Below are 22,564 nucleotides of genomic sequence, written 5' to 3'. Positions count from 1 at the left end.
GTGTGCACTGCACAGCTTCTGCTGCTGGTTCACATTTTATCAGCCTGAGAGGTTCTGTTGTTTAACCCCTTAGTGACCAAGCCTGTTTGGGCCTTAATGGCCAAGCCAGATTTTGGAAATCTGACATGTGTCACTCTAGCAGAGAATAACTTCGTAAAGGTTTTGCACATCAAAGTAATTCTGACATTGTTTTCTCATCACATATTGTTCTTTACTTAGATGGGAAAATTTTACCGATAAAATATGCGTCTCTTTATAAAAAACGTAAAAATCTATGAAAATTTGCAAAAATTGGCATATTTTACTATTTTCAACTGCAATATTTCACATACACACATAAACACTATTCAATATTTTTATCAGAAATATATTTCCACATCTTTACTTTATTTTGGCTGCACTTACAAAAAACTTTTACTTTTTTTAAAAAAAATCAGGAGACTTACCATTTTAACATAAATGTTTACATTTTTGAAGTACATATTTTTTCCTGCAACAAGCCAAGTTTGCAGAGGCTTATAAGTGTCAGAATAATAGAACCCCCCCAAAAGTGACCCCATTTTGAAAACTAGACCCCTTAACGTATTGATCTATGGGTGTAGTGAGTTTTTGACCCCCTAGTCAGTTAAAGAAATTAATGCAAAGAAGGTGAAAAGAAATAAAATTTTAATTTTTTACACAAATGTGTCAATTTAAAGTTTTTTTTCTACAAAGCACATGAAAATGAAGAATTACACCCCAAAATGTATCACCCCATTTCTCCTGTCTTCAGAAATACCCCCATTGTGGTCCTATTCTTATGTCTTGACAAACGGCAGTGGGAGAACACAAAATTTGCTTGAAAATGTTTTAGGCCCCATTGCACACTTGTAATGGCGTTGAGCTGCCAAAACAATAGAAAACCCCCATAAATGACCCCATTTTGAAAACTACAGGATAAGTTGACAGTTTTATTGATACTATTCTGGGTTACATATGATTTTTAATCGCTCTACATTATGTTTTTTGCTAGGCAAGGTTACCAAAAATGGCTGTTCTGGCACAGTTTTAAATTTTTTATTTTAACAATGTTCATCTGACAGGTTAGATCATGTGCTATTTTTATAGAGCAGGTTGTTACGGCTGCGATGATATCAAATTAGACTTTTTTTGTTTGTTTGTTTGTTTCACTTTTACATATTAAAGCCTTTTTTTTTAAAAAAATCATGTTTTTGTGTCTCCATTTTATGAAAGCCATTTTTTTTTATTCTTAGGGCGATTGTCTTAGGTAGAATGTTATTTTTTGCGGGATGAGGTGATAGTTTGATTGGTACTATTTTGGGGTACATATGACTTTTTGATCGCTTGGTATTACACTTTTTGTGATGTAAGGTGACAAAAAATGGCCTTTTTGGCACAGTTTTTTTTTTTTTATGGCGTTTACCTGAGGGGTTTTGTGATATTTTTATAGAGCTGGTTGTTACGAATGCGGCATCACCTAATATGTATACTTTTTTTTATTTATTAGCCTTTAACACAATAAAAGCATTTTAGAAAAAAAAATAACATGTTTTTGTGTCTCCATTTTCTGAAAGCCATATTTTTTTCATTTTTTGGGCGATTGTCTCATGTAGGGGCTCATTTTTTGCAGGATGAGGTAAAAAGTTTGATTGGTACCATTTTGGGGTACATACAACTTTTTTGATCACTTTTAATACTTTTTTTAGGGAAGTGAGGTGGGCAAAATTTCTATTCGATCATAGTTTTTCTTTTTTTTTTTTTATGACGTTCACCGTCCGTGGAAAGTAACATGACCCTTTCATAGATAAGGTCGTTACGGACACTGTGATATCAAACATGTGTAGTATATTTTATTTTTTCAATTTGTAATTAATTATAAATGTGCGGCTATAAGAAGAAATTAGATTATTTTAATTTTTATTCTACCTTTTTCTATTGTTTTGGACCCAGACCCACTTGATTCTTGAAGATCCAGTGGGTCTGATGCCTCTATAATACACTGACTTTACACTTAGCCTAATCAGGCTCCTGCCTTTAGCAGGAGCCTGATCAGGCTTAGCTACACCATGGCAAGCCGGAAGCCTGTGAAGGCGTCCGGTTACCATAGTAACCATTGGGATACTGCCACAGCAGTGCAGCAGCCTGATGTCGGCCATTTCAGCAGCGGCACCAATGTCGGCCATTTCAAGCAGAGTGTCAGCTGTATGCTGACACTCTGCTAACCGCTCGGCCATCCTTAAACAAGGGGCACAATGAGCATAATTACTTATTATCTCTCCTCTCCTGAGGAGAGAGACATACTGCAGGGGGGGCGGCGGCCGGCTTATAGTGTGCTCATGCGCCGGGCTGCCACCGCCATCTTTCTTGAGGACAGGTGGGGGGGGGGGGATCGGGACCCAGATTTCCCTTATGGGGAAGCTGGGGGACCCGATCCCTGCACCGGAGTTTACTGCCGGAAGCTCTGTTGCCGGCATTTTCGGTGATCGCCGTGATACAGTGTATCACGGCGATCACATGATCAGAGACCACTTGTCACAGTCTCTGATCACTGCTCCAAGCCCTCAGCTATCTCTGGTAAACTGGGTCTCCTTTCCAGAAGGAAAGAAAAAAAGTGAGTATCTCATACCAGGAACCCAGCTCTTTCTTGGTAAAAATTATGAAAATTAACAGGCTTAGGAAAACTAATTTGAATATCTTTCCCAGAAACCCAGAGTAGTGTTGCCTAGCCTACAATAGTCAACACGCTAGGTGTTCTCTATTATGAGAAATAGTACCTCCTCCCCCAGACAATGCATATATATTGCCCAGAAACCTAAAGTAGCATACTAGGCTCTCTCTCTCTCACTTTCTCAAACTCTCTCTCTGGTCTCAGAGTCTTTATAAAAAAATAAGTCATATGAGACCAGAGAATGATATATATTTGATTCGGTTAGAATCTATTCATACCCAAATCAATTTTTTTTTTTAATTGAGGGAATGGGACTCAAAATCTGTAGTATGTTCTTTATTTATCTTTCAGCTCCAGTGAAAGTGGCATTGTAACCAGGGGTACACACAGAAATCAGAGGGCCACATAGCAAAACTCACAATTGGTCATATCTCCAAGAAATACAACTGCAATGTGCCTTTTATTAAATATCCTCTATCCTGTTTGTATTACCAAAATCCTGTGCTGATTTATTTTGTAGGGGCTATTTTTCTTTCTTGTCTAAAGTTATAATTCGTGCTGCATACAGCTACCACTAGGGGGAGCTGTTTATGCAGCTATCATTAATAGGAGCTGTATAAGGGCTCATTCAGATGAGTGTTGCAGTCATCAGGAGCACTGGTGCCTCCCTAAACAGGTGATCAGCAAGGGTCCTGGGTGTTGGACCCTCATCGATCAGATACTGATGACCTATCCTGAGGATAGGTCATCAGTATAAAAATCTCGGAAAACCCTTTTAAAGGGAACCTGTCACCAGCAGGAATTTGTGTATAGAGCTGAGGACATGGGTTGCTAGATGGCCGCTAGCACATCCGCAATACCCAGTCCCCATAGCTCTGTGTGCTTTTATTGTGTCAAAAAAACGATTTGATACATATGCAAATTAACCTGAGATGAGTCCTGTATGTGAGATGAGTCAGGGACAGGACTCATCTCAGGTTAATTTGCATATGTATCAAATCGTTTTTTTTACACAATAAAAGCACACAGAGCTATGGGGACTGGGTATTGTGGATGTGCTAGCGGCCATCTAGCAACCCATGTCCTCAGGTCTATACAAAAAATCCTGGTGACAGGTTCCCTTTAACCACCTCAGCCCCCAGTGCTTAAACACCCTGAAAGACCAGGCCACTTTTTACACTGACCTACACTACTTTCACCGTTTATTGCTCGGTCATGCAACTTACCACCCAAATGAATTTTACCTCCTTTTCTTCTCACTAATAGAGCTTTCATTTGGTGGTATTTCATTGCTGCTGACATTTTTACTTTTTTTGTTATTAATCGAAATTTAACGATTTTTTTGCAAAAAAATGACATTTTTCACTTTCAGTTGTAAAATTTTGCAAAAAAAACGACATCCATATAGAAATTTTGCTCTAAATTTATAGTTCTACATGTCTTTGATAAAAAAAAAATGTTTGGGTAAAAAAAAAATGGTTTGGGTAAAAGTTATAGCGTTTACAAACTATGGTACAAAAATGTGAATTTCCGCTTTTTGAAGCAGCTCTGACTTTCTGAGCACCTGTCATGTTTCCTGAGGTTCTACAATGCCCAGACAGTACAAACACCCCACAAATGACCCCATTTCTGAAAGTACACACCCTAAGGTATTCGCTGATGGGCATAGTGAGTTCATAGAACTTTTTATTTTTTGTCACAAGTTAGCGGAAAATTATGATTTTTTTTTTTTTTTTTTTTTTTTCTTACAAAGTCTCATATTCCACTAACTTGTGACAAAAAATAAAAAGTTCTATGAACTCACTATGCCCATCAGCGAATACCTTGGGGTCTCTTCTTTCCAAAATGGGGTCACTTGTGGGGTAGTTATACTGCCCTGGCATTCTAGGGGCCCAAATGTGTGGTAAGGAGTTTGAAATCAAATTCTGTAAAAAATGACCTGTGAAATCCGAAAGGTGCTCTTTGGAATATGGGCCCCTTTGCCCACCTAGGCTGCAAAAAAGTGTCACACATCTGGTATCTCCGTACTCAGGAGAAGGTGGGGAATGTGTTTTGGGGTGTCATTTTATATATACCCATGCTGGGTGAGAGAAATATCTTGGCAAAAGACAACTTTTCCCATTTTTTTATACAAAGTTGTCATTTGACCAAGATATTTATCTCACCCAGCATGGGTATATGTAAAAAGACACCCCAAAACACATTCCTCAACTTCTCCTGAGTACGGGGATACCAGATGTGTGACACTTTTTTGCAGCCTAGGTGGGCAAAGGGGCCCATATTCCAAAGAGCACCTTTCGGATTTCACTCCTCATTTTTTCCTGAATTTGATTTCAAACTCCTTACCACACATTTGGGCCCCTAGAATACCAGGGCAGTATAACTACCCCACAAGTGACCCCATTTTGGAAAGAAGACACCCCAAGGTATTCCGTGAGGGGCATGGCGAGTTCCTAGAATTTTTTATTTTTTGTCACAAGTTAGTGGAAAATGATGTTTTTTTTTTGTTTTTTTTTTCATACAAAGTCTCATATTCCACAAACTTGTGACAAAAAATAAAAACTTCCATGAACTCACTATGCCCATCAGCGAATACCTTGGGGTCTCTTCTTTCCAAAATGGGGTCACTTGTGGGGTAGTTATACTGCCCTGGCATTCTAGGGGCCCAAATGTGTGGTAAGTAGGTAAATGACCTGTGAAATCCGAAAGGTGCTCTTTGGAATGTGGGCCCCTTTGCCCACCTAGGCTGCAAAAAAGTGTCACACATCTGGTATCTCTGTATTCAGGAGAAGTTGAGGAATGTGTTTTGGGGTGTCTTTTTACATATACCCATGCTGGGTGAGATAAATATCTTGGTCAAATGCCAACTTTGTATAAAAAAATGGGAAAAGTTGTCTTTTGCCAAGATATTTCTCTCACCCAGCATGGGTATATGTAAAATGACACCCCAAAACACATTCCCCAACTTCTCCCGATTACGGAGATACCAGATGTGTGACACTTTTTTGCAGCCTAGGTGGGCAAAGGGGCCCATATTCAAAAGAGCACCTTTCGGATTTCACAGGTCATTTTTTACAGAATTTGATTTCAAACTCCTTACCACACATTTGGGCCCCTAGAATGCCAGGGCAGTATAACTACCCCACAAGTGACCCCATTTTGGAAAGAAGAGACCCCAAGGTATTCGCTGATGGGCATAGTGAGTTCATGGAACTTTTTATTTTTTGTCACAAGTTAGTGGAATATGAGACTTTGTATGAAAAAAAATAAAAAAAAAAAAAAAGCATTTTCCACTAACTTGTGACAAAAAATAAAAAATTCTAGGAACTCGCCATGCCCCTCACGGAATACCTTGGGGTGTCTTCTTTTCAAAATGGGGTCACTTGTGGGGTAGTTATACTGCCCTGGCATTTTCCAGGGGCCCTAATGTGTGGTAAGTAGGTAAATGACCTGTGAAATCCTAAAGGTGCTCTTTGGAATATGGGCCCCTTTGCCCACCTAGGCTGCAAAAAAGTGTCACACATGTGGTATCGCCGTATTCAGGAGAAGTTGGGGAATGTGTTTTGGGGTGTCATTTTACATATACCCATGCTGGGTGAGAGAAATATCTTGGCAAAAGACAACTTTTCCCATTTTTTTTATACAAAGTTGGCATTTGACCAAGATATTTCTCTCACCCAGCATGGGTATATGTAAAATGACACCCCAAAACACATTCCCCAAATTCTCCTGAGTACGGCGATACCAGATGTGTGACACTTTTTTGCAGCCTAGATGCGCAAAGGTGCCCAAATTCCTTTTAGGAGGGCATTTTTAGACATTTGGATACCAGACTTCTTCTCACGCTTTGGGGCCCCTAGAATGCCAGGGCAGTATAAATACCCCACATGTGACCCCATTTTGGAAAGAAGACACCCCAAGGTATTCAATGAGGGGCATGGCGAGTTCATAGAAATTTATTTTTTTTGGCACAAGTTAGCGGAAATTGATATTTTTAATTTTTTTCTCATAAAGTCTCCCGTTCCGCTAACTTGGGACAAAAATTTCAATCTTTCATGGACTCAATATGCCCCTCACGGAATACCTGGGGGTGTCTTCTTTCCGAAATGGGGTCACATGTGGGGTATTTATACTGCCCTGGCATTCTAGGGGCCCTAAAGCGTGAGAAGAAGTCTGGAATATAAATGTCTAAAAAATTTTACGCATTTGGATTCCGTGAGGGGTATGGTGAGTTCATGTGAGATTTTATTTTTTGACACAAGTTAGTGGAATATGAGACTTTGTAAGAAAAAAATAAATAAATTCCGCTAACTTGGGCCAAAAAAATATCTGAATGGAGCCTTACAGAGGGGTGATCAATGACAGGGGGGTGATCAATGACAGGGGGGTTGATCAATGACAGGGGGGTTGATCAATGACAGGGGGGTTGATCAATGACAGGGGGGTGATCAGGGAGTCTATATGGGGTGATCACCACAGTCATTGATCACGCCCCTGTAAGGCTTCATTCAGACGTCCGGATGCGTTTTGCGGATCCGATCCATCTATCAGTGGATCCGTAAAAATCATGCGGACGTCTGAATGGAGCTTTACAGGGGGGTAATCAATGACAGGGGGGTAATCAATGACAGGGGGGTGATCAGGGAGTCTATATGGGGTGATCACCACAGTCATTGATCACGCCCCTGTAAGGCTTCATTCAGACGTCCGGATGCGTTTTGCGGATCCGATCCATCTATCAGTGCATCCGTAAAAATCATGCGGACATCTGAATGGAGCTTTACAGGGGGGTAATCAATGACAGGGGGGTGATCAGGGAGTCTATATGGGGTGATCACCACAGTCATTGATCATGCCCCTGTAAGGCTTCATTCAGACGTCCGGATGCGTTTTGCGGATCGGATCCATCTATCAGTGCATCCGTAAAAATCATGCGGACATCTGAATGGAGCTTTACAGGGGGGTGATCAGGGAGTCTATATGGGGTGATCACCACAGTCATTGATCATGCCCCTGTAAGGCTTCATTCAGACGTCCGGATGCGTTTTGCGGATCGGATCCATCTATCAGTGCATCCGTAAAAATCATGCGGACATCTGAATGGAGCTTTACAGGGGGGTGATCAGGGAGTCTATATGGGGTGATCACCACAGTCATTGATCATGCCCCTGTAAGGCTTCATTCAGACGTCCGGATGCGTTTTGCGGATCGGATCCATCTATCAGTGGATCCGTAAAAATCATGCGGACATCTGAATGGAGCTTTACAGGGGGGTAATCAATGACAGGGGGGTGATCAATGACAGGGGGGTGATCAGGGAGTCTATATGGGGTGATCAGGGGTGATCAGGGGCTAATAAGGGGTTAATAAGTGACGGGGGGGGGTGTAGTGTAGTGTAGTGGTGCTTGGTGGGACTTTACTGAGCTACCTGTGTCCTCTGGTGGTCGATCCAAACAAATGGGACCACCAGAGGACCAGGTAGCAGGTATATTAGACGCTGTTATCAAAACAGCGTCTAATATACCTGTTAGGGGTTAAAAAAAACACATCTCCAGCCTGCCAGCGAACGATCGCCGCTGGCAGGCTGGAGATCAACTCTCTTACCTTCCGTTCCTGTGAGCGCGCGCGCCTGTGTGCGCGCGTTCACAGGAAATCTCGGCCATCGCGAGATGACGCATATATGCGTGACTCTGCGCAGGGCTGCCACCTCCGGAACGCGATCCTGCGTTAGGCGGTCCGGAGGTGGTTAAAGGCTTGTACACCTTCTGAGGCAATATTTGCTTATGATTGCGTTTTACTCATTTTTGGCTAAAAATCATATTTTTAATTGGCCTTTATTAAAAATATTGAGCCGTTGTATCACAAAGGATTAACAGTTTTTCTAACTGTGTGACTGGTACTTTCACTTTCACTTTGTGCTGGTCATCTAATAAACCTTATCTTTAAACTAATAAGAGTAAAGAATAAACACTTATTTAAGCCACATTCTTATCAGTAAGATAATAACTGAACTATAATGAGTGTTTATAATGTGAGAGAACAGAGATAAGGAGCCCCTCAGCTCCCCAACTGATGGAAAAGAGAGAAAATCCAGAGTTTGCTTCTAGAGTTCCTCTGCTATGTACACAAAAAAGGCTCCATATTTTTTTTTTATAAAGACCAATTGAAATTATATTTTTTTAGCTCAAAATGAGTACAGTAAAATAATTTAAAAAAAGAGCCCCCCAAAGGTGTACATAGCCTTTAATATCAGGATTCATGGTGTCTCAGCTGGACATTGCCCACAGCATCCAGTCACCACTGCCATCTTGTCTTCCTCCCTTAGTGCATCCCAGTTTAATCTCTTCTCCAAGTTGTGACACAAATGACCGTCCAGACATAGAAAATGTGATTTATCTGACCAGACCATCTGTTACATCATGGTTCAGTTCTGATTCACATTCACATCTTAAGTGCTTTTGGCAGTGGACTTCTGGCTGGCTATGGGCATGGTCACATGCACCGCTCCAGTCAATGATTATCTTCAGTAGTGATGTGGCGCTTGTGGCTACATCACCTGTGAAGCCAGTCATTGGCTGGAGCGATGTGTGTGACCATGTCCATAGCCAGCCGGATGTAAACAGTGTTGGGACTGGAAGATGGAGAGGTGGAGGCCACATGGTGGAATGGAGTGATGTGGAGCAGATAAGTATGAATATTCTGTTTCAGGGGCCATCCTGGAGGAAATTATCAAAAATTAAGACCCCTTTAAAGTCTCCATATCTCTTTTAGAATCTCCAAAATGAAAATCATCAGTTTTATTGAGCTGATCTACATACACAGAAAACTTGACAATGGCAGTATATATCGTGGCATTGACATGAGCGCGAATATTCGAATCACAAATTTTTATCGCAAATATCGCCACTTCGAGCATTTGCGAATATTTAGAATATAGTGCTATATATTCGTAATCGCGAATAGCGTTGAATATTCTAATCTTGAATTTATCAATGACTGGAGATCACAAATTCTCGCATTTGCGAATTTATGGCGAATATTCGGCCAAAAATCTGCGAAATATCGCAAATTTGAATATTGCCTATGCCGCTCATCAATTTGACATACATTACTGGTGAGGCACGTCTACTGCATCAGAATATCTTTACTTAAATGTGTCCTTGTCGACATGGCTAAGCTGACAATACGTAATGGTTGTGCTCAAGAATGTATTAAAAGATGACATACCGCCTTCCATGTTCCCCATTATAAAAGTAAGACGGATAAACTATTTATAACTTCAAAGAATGTCAGCATCCATCATGACTCACAGGAACAATGCTTAATTATCACATTATGTACTCCAACCATCACATAAAGGTGCAAGGTCACATTGTGCTGTTTTGCACCGAATGTCATGCAGACAGTTGACAAACAGCAATTACATTTTCCAGTTGATATTTCAGGACTTGAATGGAAGTCACTATTTAAGGTCCTATATCTCATAGTTATCATATCTCCCTGGAATTCTTCATACCGGTAAATGTTCTCATTTTTGAATACTGACCAATAAAAATATCGGCTAGAAATCCAACTATTCTTATTCACTAAAGCCTTTAAAATGTATCACTTTCACCTATACATACATGAAGTCCTGCATACTGAAAACAAAATTCTTCCCTACATACAAAGGGAAAGACTTTTTTGAAGTCAGATTTTTTATGAGTGTGCCTTGGCGTAATTTGCACCAAACTTATCAAATGTAGTTTAAAAGTTTGGCGCGTCTAGCAATATGTCTGGACATAGAACGCCAGTTTTTAGGCCCACCTCCCCATACTGGACAACATTTGTTATATTTGGCAAAAACCTAATCGTCCACATACCGTAACTATGCCCACTTACCCGCCCACTTTCCAAAGGTTGTTAGAGTGGCGCAAGTTCATAAAAAGACATATGTTTTGTGCAAAAATGGCAGATGTTAAAAATTGCACCTGTTTTCTTCTTTTACACCAGAAAATTGGCATACAAGGTTTCAGTTCTAGCACCAAAAATGTCCATCCATTAAAAGGCATGTGTCAGCAGTTTTGTGCTACGTTCTTTCCGTAGCTCCCATGCATTTCAATGGGAGCTACTGAAACAGTGGAGCACCGGCCCTCTCTGCTCTGGTCAGGGCTTAGTCCCATCTTGCCTTAGCAATGGCGAGATGAGACAATTCCTTTACGCATTTAGGGCACTTGTGGAAGCAGTGAATTTGAATGGGAGCTGAGCTTCGGTATCCCAGCACGGCCACCACACAGTGTACAGAGCTGCCTGCCCCCAGTTCTATACACTGTATAGATTCCAGCACTGAGGCAGCCCAAAACAGCTGATCGTTGGAGGTTCGGGCAGAGGTGTAGCTAGGCTTTCCTGCACCCAGGGCAAAGATCCAGATTTGCGTCCCCCCCTGCACTTGCTTGATCAGAGGCAGGTGTCTACCCTGGCAGTTAGTTACTGACAGCTGTACTTGGGCCATTGCTATACTCATCGACATCGCTTGATGCCGGTGTTCTGCCAGATTTCTATACTTTGCGAAAACGCTATACCGGAAGTGACGAGGCCGCACAGGAATCAGCTGGAGGAGGGTGTATGCGGTGCTGTGCAAGCGCACCTCCACTGGATTAGCAAATATTCATTGCAGCGCCGCAGGAGAAGAACTTCATGCGCATGCGCGAAACTGTACACCGTGAGTGCGCACTTAGGGGTAGGGAGATTTTCCAGCGCTAAATGTTCCATCTCCCTACCCCTGAGTGCGCACGCACAAATCATCAGGAGCAGTTCATCCTTACCGCAGATCTGAGTGCAGAATATCGAGGTCTCCACATAACAGAGCTGAGTGCGGAATATTGGGGGACACCGCTTATGTGGTGACCCCAATATCCAGCATTCAGCTCTGCGGTAAGGATGAACCTGATGATTTGTGCGTGTGCACTTAGGGGTAGGGAGATCTGATGGAACATTTTGCGCTGGAAAATCTACCTACCCCTAAGTGCGCACGCGCGGTGTACGGTTTCGCGCATGCGCATGAAATCCTTCTCCCGAGGCACTGCAATGATTTTTTGCTAATCCAGTGGATGTGTGCTTGCGCAGTGCCGCACACACCCTCCTCCAGCTGTTTCCTGTGCAGCCGCGTCACTTCCGGTATAGGGTTTCCACAAGGTATAGAAATCTGGCAGAACACTGGTGGGTACAGCAGGGGCCCTGGGCGTGGCTGTCAGTAGCTGACTTCCAGGGTAGGCATCTGCCTCCAATCAAGCAAGTGCAGCTTCTGCCACCACTTGATCAGTGTGCACTGTGTATGGCATGAGTCAGGAAGGGGTTAATGTTCATGGGGGGGGTTATCCTTTTCTATCACTGATGAGTCAGCACACCAGTATTGGCCAAAAACATGGTGGCACTCACTGGTACATACACTCTGTATGAGTACTATACTCATCTGATATTCATGACTTATCCTGTGGGCAGGTCATCAATATCTGTAGCCCGGAGATCCCCTTTAATTGGTTGTATAGGATCAGTCAAATAAACTAAATGGGAAAAATTTATTGACCTTCTTTCCGAGCTGGACCAGTGCAGATTGGAATACATACAGTAGCTATCCCATTATGTCCTTGTCTGTGATACACTGGAATATATTAGGAGTATGCTACACATTATAGCAACCGATCAGGATCTTATTTTTCTGGGAAATGTAATGAGTTTCCGGACTGCTTGCTGCAGGCGACTTCTCGCTCTAGTTTTCATATATTACCCCAGTCGCCCTGGAGCTTTCTCATGCATAAAACAATCTATAAATGACATTTTTGTTTGGCACAGGGCGGGAGATCTGGCCTTCACCGAGCATCTGTTTACCACATGCAAATGAGAACATAATGAATTTTAAATAGGCCTTCCGGTGTTTTAATGGTGAAAGCGCGCCCTCCACCCCCCTTGTTTTCTGAATTGGCAGCCATCTTTTGGTGCTTTGGGGGATGATGACACTTCGGTCGTCATCACGTTCCCGTCCTTCCACTGATCTCAGTCATTCTAGATTGCTCCTGTAACTCAAGGGCAATGTCCCAGTGTAATTTTCCTCCCACCAGTTTATACTCCCTGGTCTTCCTCACTTGTGATAGGCAGAGGCAGCACTGTGAGCATAAATGGATCATAGTAATTGTACATTCCCTGCTTCCAGACAACCAGCATCACGCTCCCAGAAGACAGCACTTCAGACACAGGCTCCTGACGACTGCAGCCGTAGTGTCTGTAAGAGAGGAGCAGGGACCATATGTTACATTTCCCATGTCGCCAGAGTCATGCTAAAACAATGCTACAGTAACACATCTAATGTACGATTGTATCATACAACATAATAGAGAGAACATTGTACATTGTAATCATAAAATGAAATTATACGTGGACGCAATAAATATCATTGGTAACCTAAATACTGTTGATTATTGCAATTTATTTGAAATATATCCCTGGAAGAACAGACCAAAAAGAGTTTTTGTCATTAAAGGGGTTATCTCAGGATTAATGTACAAAAAAAAAAAAAAAAAAATCAGACTGTGAGGAATATGGGGAGATATAATTTGATGCCTGCCAATGTTCTGTCAAGGGTGATGGGCATCGTGCATAGGAAATAGACTAAACAGGTGGCCCAGCCTCACACCTCCAGCAGCCGGACTGAGAGGAAGCTTCTCTGACAGTACGACCCCAAGCTGGTCAACTGCATCAAAGAAAGCCCCTAGACAGTCTCTCAGCCTGTCAGGGTTGTGAGCGAGTGTTGTGCCATGACGGAGGTCGCGTGGGCCACCCTCTCTCACTCCCCGTGCCCGTGTAGACAGGGGGTGTCAGTGTAAAACAGTGGCAAGCCGACCTTATGTACAACAAGGGGGTGCGGAACGTCACATCTTAGTGAAAGTGAAGAGACCGTACTGCGTGATCCTGATGTCAGACGGGGCTGCGAGGTTCGGTTCGTCACACAGACATTATCTAGTACATGACAGTCTCTTTCTAACAAAGCTAGAACCACCCCTGTACCTCACATGGATCCAGAGATCTCCCTATTCATTGTGCAGTACGCCAGTCCTGCAGGGTGAGCGAATGTGAGGTCACGGTTAATAGGCAGAATGAGGGTTTCTCTTGGTACTCACAGTTTTTATTTACCCTGGGCAGGCGTACAGCAGTGATGGAGAGGCTGGCACATGAATACTCTGGGGCACTCTCTGTGTATAGGGACCAGGCCAGGTGATAGGTGAGGTGCACTGGGTGTTGGAAGTTTGAATGTGCCGGTGGCAAGATCCCTTATAGTTCGTGACGCCAGTGCCGGTAACGGTGGCACACCGATTTGTTGTAGAAATAATTGAGGTACACAAAGTTGCAGTGAACCAGAACTTCTTTTTACTGAACAGTTCAACTATTTACAGGTTTCAGTTAGTTCCACATGTACAATGTTGGTCACAGGCAGGCTTCAGATAAAGTGGCAGGCAAAGTCTTTGCAAGATACTCAGAGGGAATAACACTTACAGATCAGGCTGTATTTTCCTCAGATCCTGTCTGGCTTTCTCCAAGGCCCGTATGCCCTATAGCTGTCTTTATCCTTGGGTAGGGAAACCTTCCTCTGGTGTAAATCCTCCTGCTGTAAATATCCTTCTGCCCTTCAGCTTTCTACTTAGCTGGATAAAAGTGTCTCTGCACTGTACTTTTCAAGGTGCTAGATATCTTCAGGAGGCAACTTCTTCTCCTGGGTGCAAGCTAGGAACCTGGGCTATCTAGCTGCATGTCAGAAGCTGCTCTTCAGCTAACCTCTGGTTAAAGTGCTCACTTGGCTTCTGACCACACCCCTCTTCTCTGGACTGTACCTGACTATATATACTAGGGGGTTCCCTAGCTCCCTCTACTGACTAGGAGGAGGAACTACACCCCAAACAGGCCTGGTACACAGGAAATAACATTAAATTATACATTACAATGCAATATAAAATACCATAACCATGTTCCACAGGAGGTGGAGAATAACGTGACCCAATTGACCCTTGAGTAGTGCCCACCCTTACGTAGTGGGACACTACAATTGCTCCACTTGTTCTGCAAAATTTTTTGAAAGCTGGAAGCTCAGGGGGCGTGTTCTTTCTCAGAGGTTGTGTCCTGTCCGCAGCAGAGACAGTTAAAGGATAGAACTGAGCATGTGCTTCCGTCGCAGTCAGCAAGATAAAAAAGAAAAAGAGCAAACAGCAGGTGGCGCTATACGGACAGATTGAGTTGAATTACTCAGTAGCTATAATACACATTTTTAATCAAATGCAATTACAAAAGTATTTAGATCTAGGAGCTGGTTTGAAAACTGTAGAATATTATTTGTGGGACAACCCCATTAAGCCATTCGCTTTTCTTTTTTACTTTTAGAATAAGACATTGTATGAGGTCTTTTTGTAAAGGCTAGTTGTACTTTCTCTTGCTGTTATTTTGGGATATACAGAACAGACCAAAAGTTTGGACACACCTTCTCATTCAAAGAGTTTTCTTTATTTTCATGACTATGAAGGCATCAAAACTATGAATTAACACATGTGGAATTATATACATAACAAACAAGTGTGAAACAACTGAAAATATGTCATATTCTAGGTTCTTCAAAGTAGCCACCTTTTGCTTTGATTACTGCTTTGCACACTCTTGGCATTCTCATGATGAGCTTCAAGAAGTAGTCCCCTGAAATGGTCTTCCAACAGTCTTGAAGGAGTTCCCAGAGATGCTTAGCACTTGTTGGCCCTTTGGCCTTCACTCTGCGGTCCAGCTCACCCCAAACCATCTCGATTGGGTTTAGGTCCGGTGACTGTGGAGGCCAGGTCATCTGGCGCAGCACCCCATCACTCTCCTTCATGGTCAAATAGCCCTTACTTTCAAAGTTTTCCCAATTTTTCGGCTGACTGACCTTCATTTCTTAAAGTAATGATGGCCACTCGTTTTTCTTTACTTAGCTGCTTTTTTCTTGCCATAATACAAATTCTAACAGTCTATTCAGTAGGACTATCAGCTGTGTATCAACCTGACTTCTCCTCAACGCAACTGATGGTCCCAACCCTATTTATAAGGCAAGAAATCCCACTTATTAAACCTGACAGGGCACACCTGTGAAGTGAAAACCATTTCAGGAGACTACCTCTTGAAGCTCATGAAGAGAATGCCAAGAGTGTGCAAAGCAGTAATCAAAGCAAAAGGTGGCTACTTTGAAGAACCTAGAATATGACATATTTTCAGTTGTTTCACACTTGTTTGTTATGTATATGATTCCACATGTGTTAATTCATAGTTTTGATGCCTTCAGTGTGAATCTACAATTTTCATAGTCATGACTCATGAAAATAAAGAAAACTCTTTGAATGAGAAGGTGTGTCCAAACTTTTGGTCTGTACTGTACATTGGTAAGAGATTACTTCAAAGTGATGATTTCTTAAGTTTTCTTGATTTTTATACCATTTACTATCACTTTGAATATTGTTGTAGATATACATGTTACGGCTGTTATCTGTTATTGGAGAAATCTCTGTTCAGACTGCTGACCCATGGATGACCTATGCAAAACCCCAAGATGTCAGGCACAAGCAGAGGTCAAGGCAGGCAAAGTTCATGCAATCCAAAGTCAGTTCATGGTCAGAGCAGGCACCTCAGGATCAGTGCAGAGATCAAGCAGAGGTCAGGAAGCCAAGGGTCAAATCTAAAGAAAGGCAGAAGTTGGTACACTGGAGAGCAAATAAGAGAAGTATCATACCTTTGGAGAAAACTAGAATCTATTGCTGAGGTCACCTCCCACAAGGGAGGTGCCTTAAATACTCTAGGATGGGCAGCTGAGGAAGGTTAGGTGCCCTTGTTGTCCCTTTAAGAGCAGGATAAAGCACATGTGCCCTACAAGCAATGAGAGGCAAAGCTGGCAGGGTGCAGGCGGAGAGGATGGCACAGTGCTGGGAAGGAGCGATGCATGGGCTGTCAGCAGAGCACAACATGCAACTAGGAGACCATGCCCAAGAGTGAGATGTCAGTGGGCACGGACTGCTGTCGTAATAATACCTAAGTAGAGAAGATCGCTCCTTGTGCCCTTGTACACTGCAATCAGCTCGCTATATCAGAACATTCCTGTCTATTACGTTATTATTTCTTGCAAGTTTATTTAGATTTTTGGGAAAATGAATCTTAACCCGTCCAGGAGAGAACTTTATCCTAAGGGTCCATAATATTCATGGTCAGTGATGAGCGGCAGGGGCAATATTCGAATTTGCCATATTTTGTGAATATTTGGGCGAATATTCGTCATATATTCGCGAATTCGAGAATTCGTTATCTCCAGTCATTATTTTCTTGATTGCGAAAATCGGCAATCGTAAGATTTGCAATATAAATTCGCGATACGAAATTTCGTGATCAACACTACTCCTAAAGTCAAATATATTGAAGCCTTCTCATTGGCCCACAAGCAAGAAGCAGTGAGGGATCATGGGTACTGATGAAAAAAAATCTAGAATATTCGCGATTACGAAGATATAGCACAATATTCTAGATATTCACAAATTCTCGAAGTGCAAATATTCGCTATAAAAATTTGTGATTAGAATATTTGTGATCAACACTATTCATGGTAGCATAATAGACTTGTGTGCCCTGCTATACTTCAATGTTCTTCCAGTACAGATACACACAGAGGATTGTTGCAATGATTTCATACCGAATTTTTAAGAACAAAAATTGCGACATGTGCTATCAAGCAACATATAGTAGAGGTATTTTCCCCTAGAGCATTGCTTATAATGAAGAATACAGTACCCCACAAATGCACCATACGTTGGCTCCATAAAATGAACCCTGATATTCCATTGTGATGAATGTCCCATCCAGTACCATTTTAGACCATGCCTCATGTTTTCTGAAAATGCATTTAAATTACGCCTGACACTTTGTGACATGCACCACATGCACGTTCATTGTACATTGATGATACATGTTGATGGCATCTTCTAGAGGTAAACATCCTACAAACCTGCAGGACTTTTAGAACATGCTCACTAGAGATGACTGAATCGATTCTATAGAAAATCTCAATTTGACTTGAATTTTTCCAAACATTCAGATGGGAGAGAGAGGGAAATTGAATCACTTTTGAATTGGGTTCCAAATGGAATCAGATGTCCGAGTTGGACCAAAATCATATTTCCAGAAATTCCCTCACCACTAATGCCCACACACGGCAGATTGGCTGCCGAAATATTGAGAGAAAAAAACTGTTCCAGTCATTCGGATGGGGTTGTTACTGCAGGATGCGCATAAATTTTTACAAGTTTAACTGTAGGGAAACGCTACACGCATTTCGACAACAAATCTTCCCTGTGTGGACATACTCTTTTACATACCACCCAACTTTTTGGAAGGTCAAAGACGGACAATTTTGGTTCACTGTGTGAAAGATCCATTTTCCGTGCATATGTATACACATCAATATCGCAACAATTATCTGAATATAGACATTTCTAAAATCCAAATTGCATCAAATAATGAAATAATATGGAAGGTTGGCTCTAGTATACAGATACGAGCCAGACAAACACTTTCTGGTTCAATATTGTAAATGTAATAAAGCAAATCTATACCTCAAATCAAAGAGAGTGACATTTATGGAGCAAAGAAGGACAGGGGGATTTGGGTCAAAAAGAGGAACTGTCCCTCCAAAAGAGGAATACTTGGGAGGTCTTCTTTTAGGATCACTTTAGCTTGAAAGGGAGTCAGTGCAATAATAACATTACAATAGGGGTAATAATATACCAAAATTAGTGTAATCTGAGCTTCACTTCCATTTTAAGACTTTACATTCCTTGATGTAACTTGTAAAGTACAACATACAGTGCACCTTTTTCAGGGAGCAGCACAGCCATGGTCGACTGTACTGCAGTAAATCGTGCCGCCCTGGGCTCTTTTTGTTGTGTACAGTAGGGGGAGCAAGAGTGTCACCTTTAAACTTCAGTTGCTGCGTTGTATAGATCACGTATTGTTACTGCGGCCATTACATAGGAAACCTGGTTCAGGAATCTCATTATAGACAGACACAGAGTGTACGGGGAGATCAGAGTGTCACATTTAGCTATATGCAGGGGGCTTCTCCCAGGATGCTGGCGCTGTAATGTTCCTTACAATTATTTTACGGCTCTTCTATAAGGGTGGTTTCACACACACAGTGTTTTTTTTAGATGCTGCAGTTATTGTGGCTTTCCAATGTATGTTTTTGAGCCAAATCCATTAGAGGATCCAGCAGGGAGGAGAAGTGTAAATCCTTCATTTATATTTCCCTTTTGAATATATTCCCAGCTTTGGCCTCAAAAATTGCAGCTTCATTTTCCCAAGAAATGCTGTGTGTGTGAAACTGGCTGAGTTGCCCATGGCAACCAATCATATTCCACCTTTCATTTTACAAAGGAGCCTTGAAAAATGAAAGGTGGAATCTTATTGGTTGCTATGGGATGGTGGGATCAAGCCCTGATAACATAGTGGGCCCAAAAAGTCCAGGAGAAAAAAAAACATTTGGAGCCAATCACTTGCCACCCGTGGCATACCGCCCATTTAGGCAGACCATGCAGCTGCTATGGGGCCCGTGGCAGGGGGGGCACGGAGCGCATGGAAGGCCCCACCCCCTACATCTGTATTATGTACTATGATCGCTGCCTACTACTAGTTATATGGGGCATTGAGGCGGCCCACTTGTCTTCCATTGCGGGACCTGCTTTCCCTTTGTTCAGGTAGTAAGGAGTGTGGGCCCCTTCCTCCTCCCTCCCCTATATAAGCCTCTATAGGATCTGTTATCGTGTCGCGCTCAGGTTGGTTTAGATGCTATGACAACCATGACGCTTGGTTGGTTGTCTCTTTCTATTTACCCCACACGTTCCTTTCCGCCAATCACAACCCGCCTGACCGCCCCGCACTATATTTGCAGTCAGCAGCCAATCTCTGCCCGCGGGTTTCTAATCTAGACTTTCATTGGCTAAGGGGAGGGGACTCATTGGGCCACTCGTCCAATTGGTGAGCTCATTTTGGTCTCATTTTGTAACACATGTAGACCCGGAATTAGGGAACCTCGAGTGCGGCGCGTGTGAAGTATGTTGCGCAGGTGATAGGTGTGTGCTGCCCGGTATCCTGATGTTACTTGTGTTGGGAGCTATTGACTTAGCTAGCCATGGTCTGCAAGCTGTGACTGTTGTTGTGGACTGCAGTTCAGGGTTTGCTGAGAGTTGCAGTCCTCCCAGTAAGTTCAGCCAGAAAACTGCTGGACAAGGTACAAGGTACTAAAAACTGATGCAAAGAAAAACTAACTTAGCTGTGTAGCTGGCCTGCTAAGACCTGTCCTAGGTTGCTAATATAGCTTATATGTCTATACAGCTAAACCTGCCAATAACCTTAATACAGTTCCTATGTTTGTGTTAAAGACAAAAGCAGAGTTATTTACAGTGACTTCATGTTTGGATGTCATGTAATAGTTATATTTTGTGTCCACAGAAGCAGAAAAAGATAATGTGCCTTTAAGATTCATTATATAATGTAAGGTAAGCTCAATGACACAGCAGACACAACAGAAAGCATAGAGTTAAACTGTTGTTGCTAAGCATCCGTCTTGACCAATCCTAGCTAGCCTCACACAGCCCAGGAGTTTTGACTAATTATAGCCAGCCTCACACACAGCTTGTGTGGGAAATTCCCCTAGCAGGAGCTGTTGTAATCATTATTCACCAGAGAGAGGAGCTGAACAGACACACACTCCACTAAGAGCTGTGTTTTATGGAAGCAGAGAGGCCAAAAAAGGTATTTAACAGTTATATAATGTTCCTACTGTTAATATAGTGATTAGAACTGTATACTGAACCAATTATTGTCACGGCTGTATGTGAGCAACAATAGTATACACAGTAAAAGAGCTACTGACCGAACCCAAACTAGGGAGGATAAAGGGTGACCCCTGTCAGACCCTCAAAGCTCTCCCTATGCTGCTAAAGCACATGCCCGGATCCAAATGGCGGAACGAGGCATGCCCACGTGCCTAAGACTGATGACCACTGTAACCCCTACAATAGTGGAAGGGGCACGGCCACCGGTGCCCTACTCAGTATATGGAGGGAACCGTGGCCACCTCAGATCCAGTCAGAAAATAATCAGGTACACAACAATGTCTGTACACTCAGCTGAAGGTGTTGCAGCCGCAGAGAAGATGGATCCAAGTGAAGATACTAAAGCAAGAGCTACAACTGAAATGAGAACTATAATCCACGCCCTACAATAGGAGGAGGGGTGATATAAAGAGAGGGAAATCAAACGCATGAGGAACAGCTGGGAGGAAGGAAACTAAAAGTAAACAGAGCAGTGAGAACTCCTCGCAGCTCTAGTAGTGACATCATCACAGGGGTGGAGAAAAAGAGCTGTGAGAACGTCCCAAAGCTCTGGTAGTGACAGTACCCCCCCTCTACGGGTGGACTCCGGACACCCAGGACCCACCTTCTCAGGATGAGCACTATGAAATGCCCTGATGAGGCGAGTGGCTTTAATGTCCGACACCGGAACCCACATCCTCTCCTCAGGACCATAACCCTTCCAATGAACGAGGTACTGAAGAGAACCGCGGACAATGCGAGAGTCCACAATTCTGGAAACCTCAAACTCCAGATTGCCATCAACCAAAATCGGAGGAGGAGGCAAAGAGGAGGGTACCGTGGGCTGGACATATGGTTTTAAGAGAGATCTGTGAAATACATTATGTATCTTCCAAACCCGTGGAAGATCAAGACGGAAGGCAACAGGATTGATGACTGACAAGATTTTATAAGGCCCAATAAACTTGGGACCCAATTTCCAGGAGGGAACCTTCAGTTTAATATTTCTTGTAGACAACCACACCAGATCACCCACATTCAGGTCCGGACCAGGCACACGTCTCTTTTTAGCCACACGCCTATACCTCTCACTCATCTTTTTAAGATTACTCTGAATCTTTTGCCAAATGGTAGACAAAGACGAGGAAAATCTCTCCTCCTCAGGTAAACCAGAAAGAGCCCCTCCCGAGAATGTCCCAAACTGCGGATGGAACCCATATGCACCAAAGAATGGTGACTTATCAGAAGATTCCTGACGACGGTTGTTCAGAGCAAACTCAGCAAGAGGGAGAAATGAACACCAATCCTCCTGGTTCTCTGCCACAAAACAGCGCAAATATGTCTCCAGATTCTGATTGAGGCGCTCAGTCTGACCATTCGACTGCGGGTGAAAAGCAGAAGAGAAGGAGAGCCGAACCCCCAGGCGAGAACAGAAAGCCTTCCAGAACCTGGACACAAACTGCGTGCCTCTATTGGAAACAATATCAGAGGGAATGCCGTGCAATTTAACAATATGGTCGACAAAAGCTTGCGCCAACGTTTTAGCATTGGGTAAACCAGGGAAAGGTACGAAATGAGCCATCTTGCTAAAACGGTCCACCACCACCAGGATCACCGACTTCCCCGAGGAACGAGGAAGATCCGTGATAAAGTCCATGGACAGGTGTGTCCAAGGACGGGAAGGTATGGGTAACGGGAGAAGGTAACCTGAAGGCCGTGAACGAGGGACCTTAGCGCGAGCGCACGTCTCACAAGCAGCCACAAAACCCTCCACCGACTTACGAAGAGCCGGCCACCAAAATCTCCGAGCAATGAGATCTACCGTGGCTCTACTCCCGGGGTGACCAGCAAGAACCGTATCATGATGCTCCTTAAAGAGTTTGTGACGTAGCTCAGGAGGCACGAACAACTTCCCAGAAGGACAACGGGCAGGTGCCTCAGTCTGGGAAGCCTGGACCTCGGCCTCCAAATCGGAATATAGAGCAGAAACAACTACCCC

General features: G+C 43.0%; 1 protein-coding gene across 2 annotated transcripts in view; it reads right to left on the bottom strand.

The window, feature by feature from the left end:
* The window catches only part of TMPRSS6 (transmembrane serine protease 6), a 130,033-nt gene that overhangs the window by 34,900 nt on the left and 72,569 nt on the right, over window positions 1-22,564 (bottom strand). For both annotated transcript variants that reach the window (XM_040407379.1, XM_040407378.1), the window contains one exon: window positions 12,790-12,926. In XM_040407379.1, coding sequence (XP_040263313.1) covers window positions 12,790-12,926 — 137 coding nt within the window. The remainder of the gene's footprint in view (window positions 1-12,789; window positions 12,927-22,564) is intronic.

This window comes from Bufo bufo, chromosome 9 (genome assembly GCF_905171765.1).
Source record: "Bufo bufo chromosome 9, aBufBuf1.1, whole genome shotgun sequence".
Classification (NCBI taxonomy): domain Eukaryota; kingdom Metazoa; phylum Chordata; class Amphibia; order Anura; family Bufonidae; genus Bufo; species Bufo bufo.
This window is presented reverse-complemented; position numbering and strand designations above follow the sequence as displayed.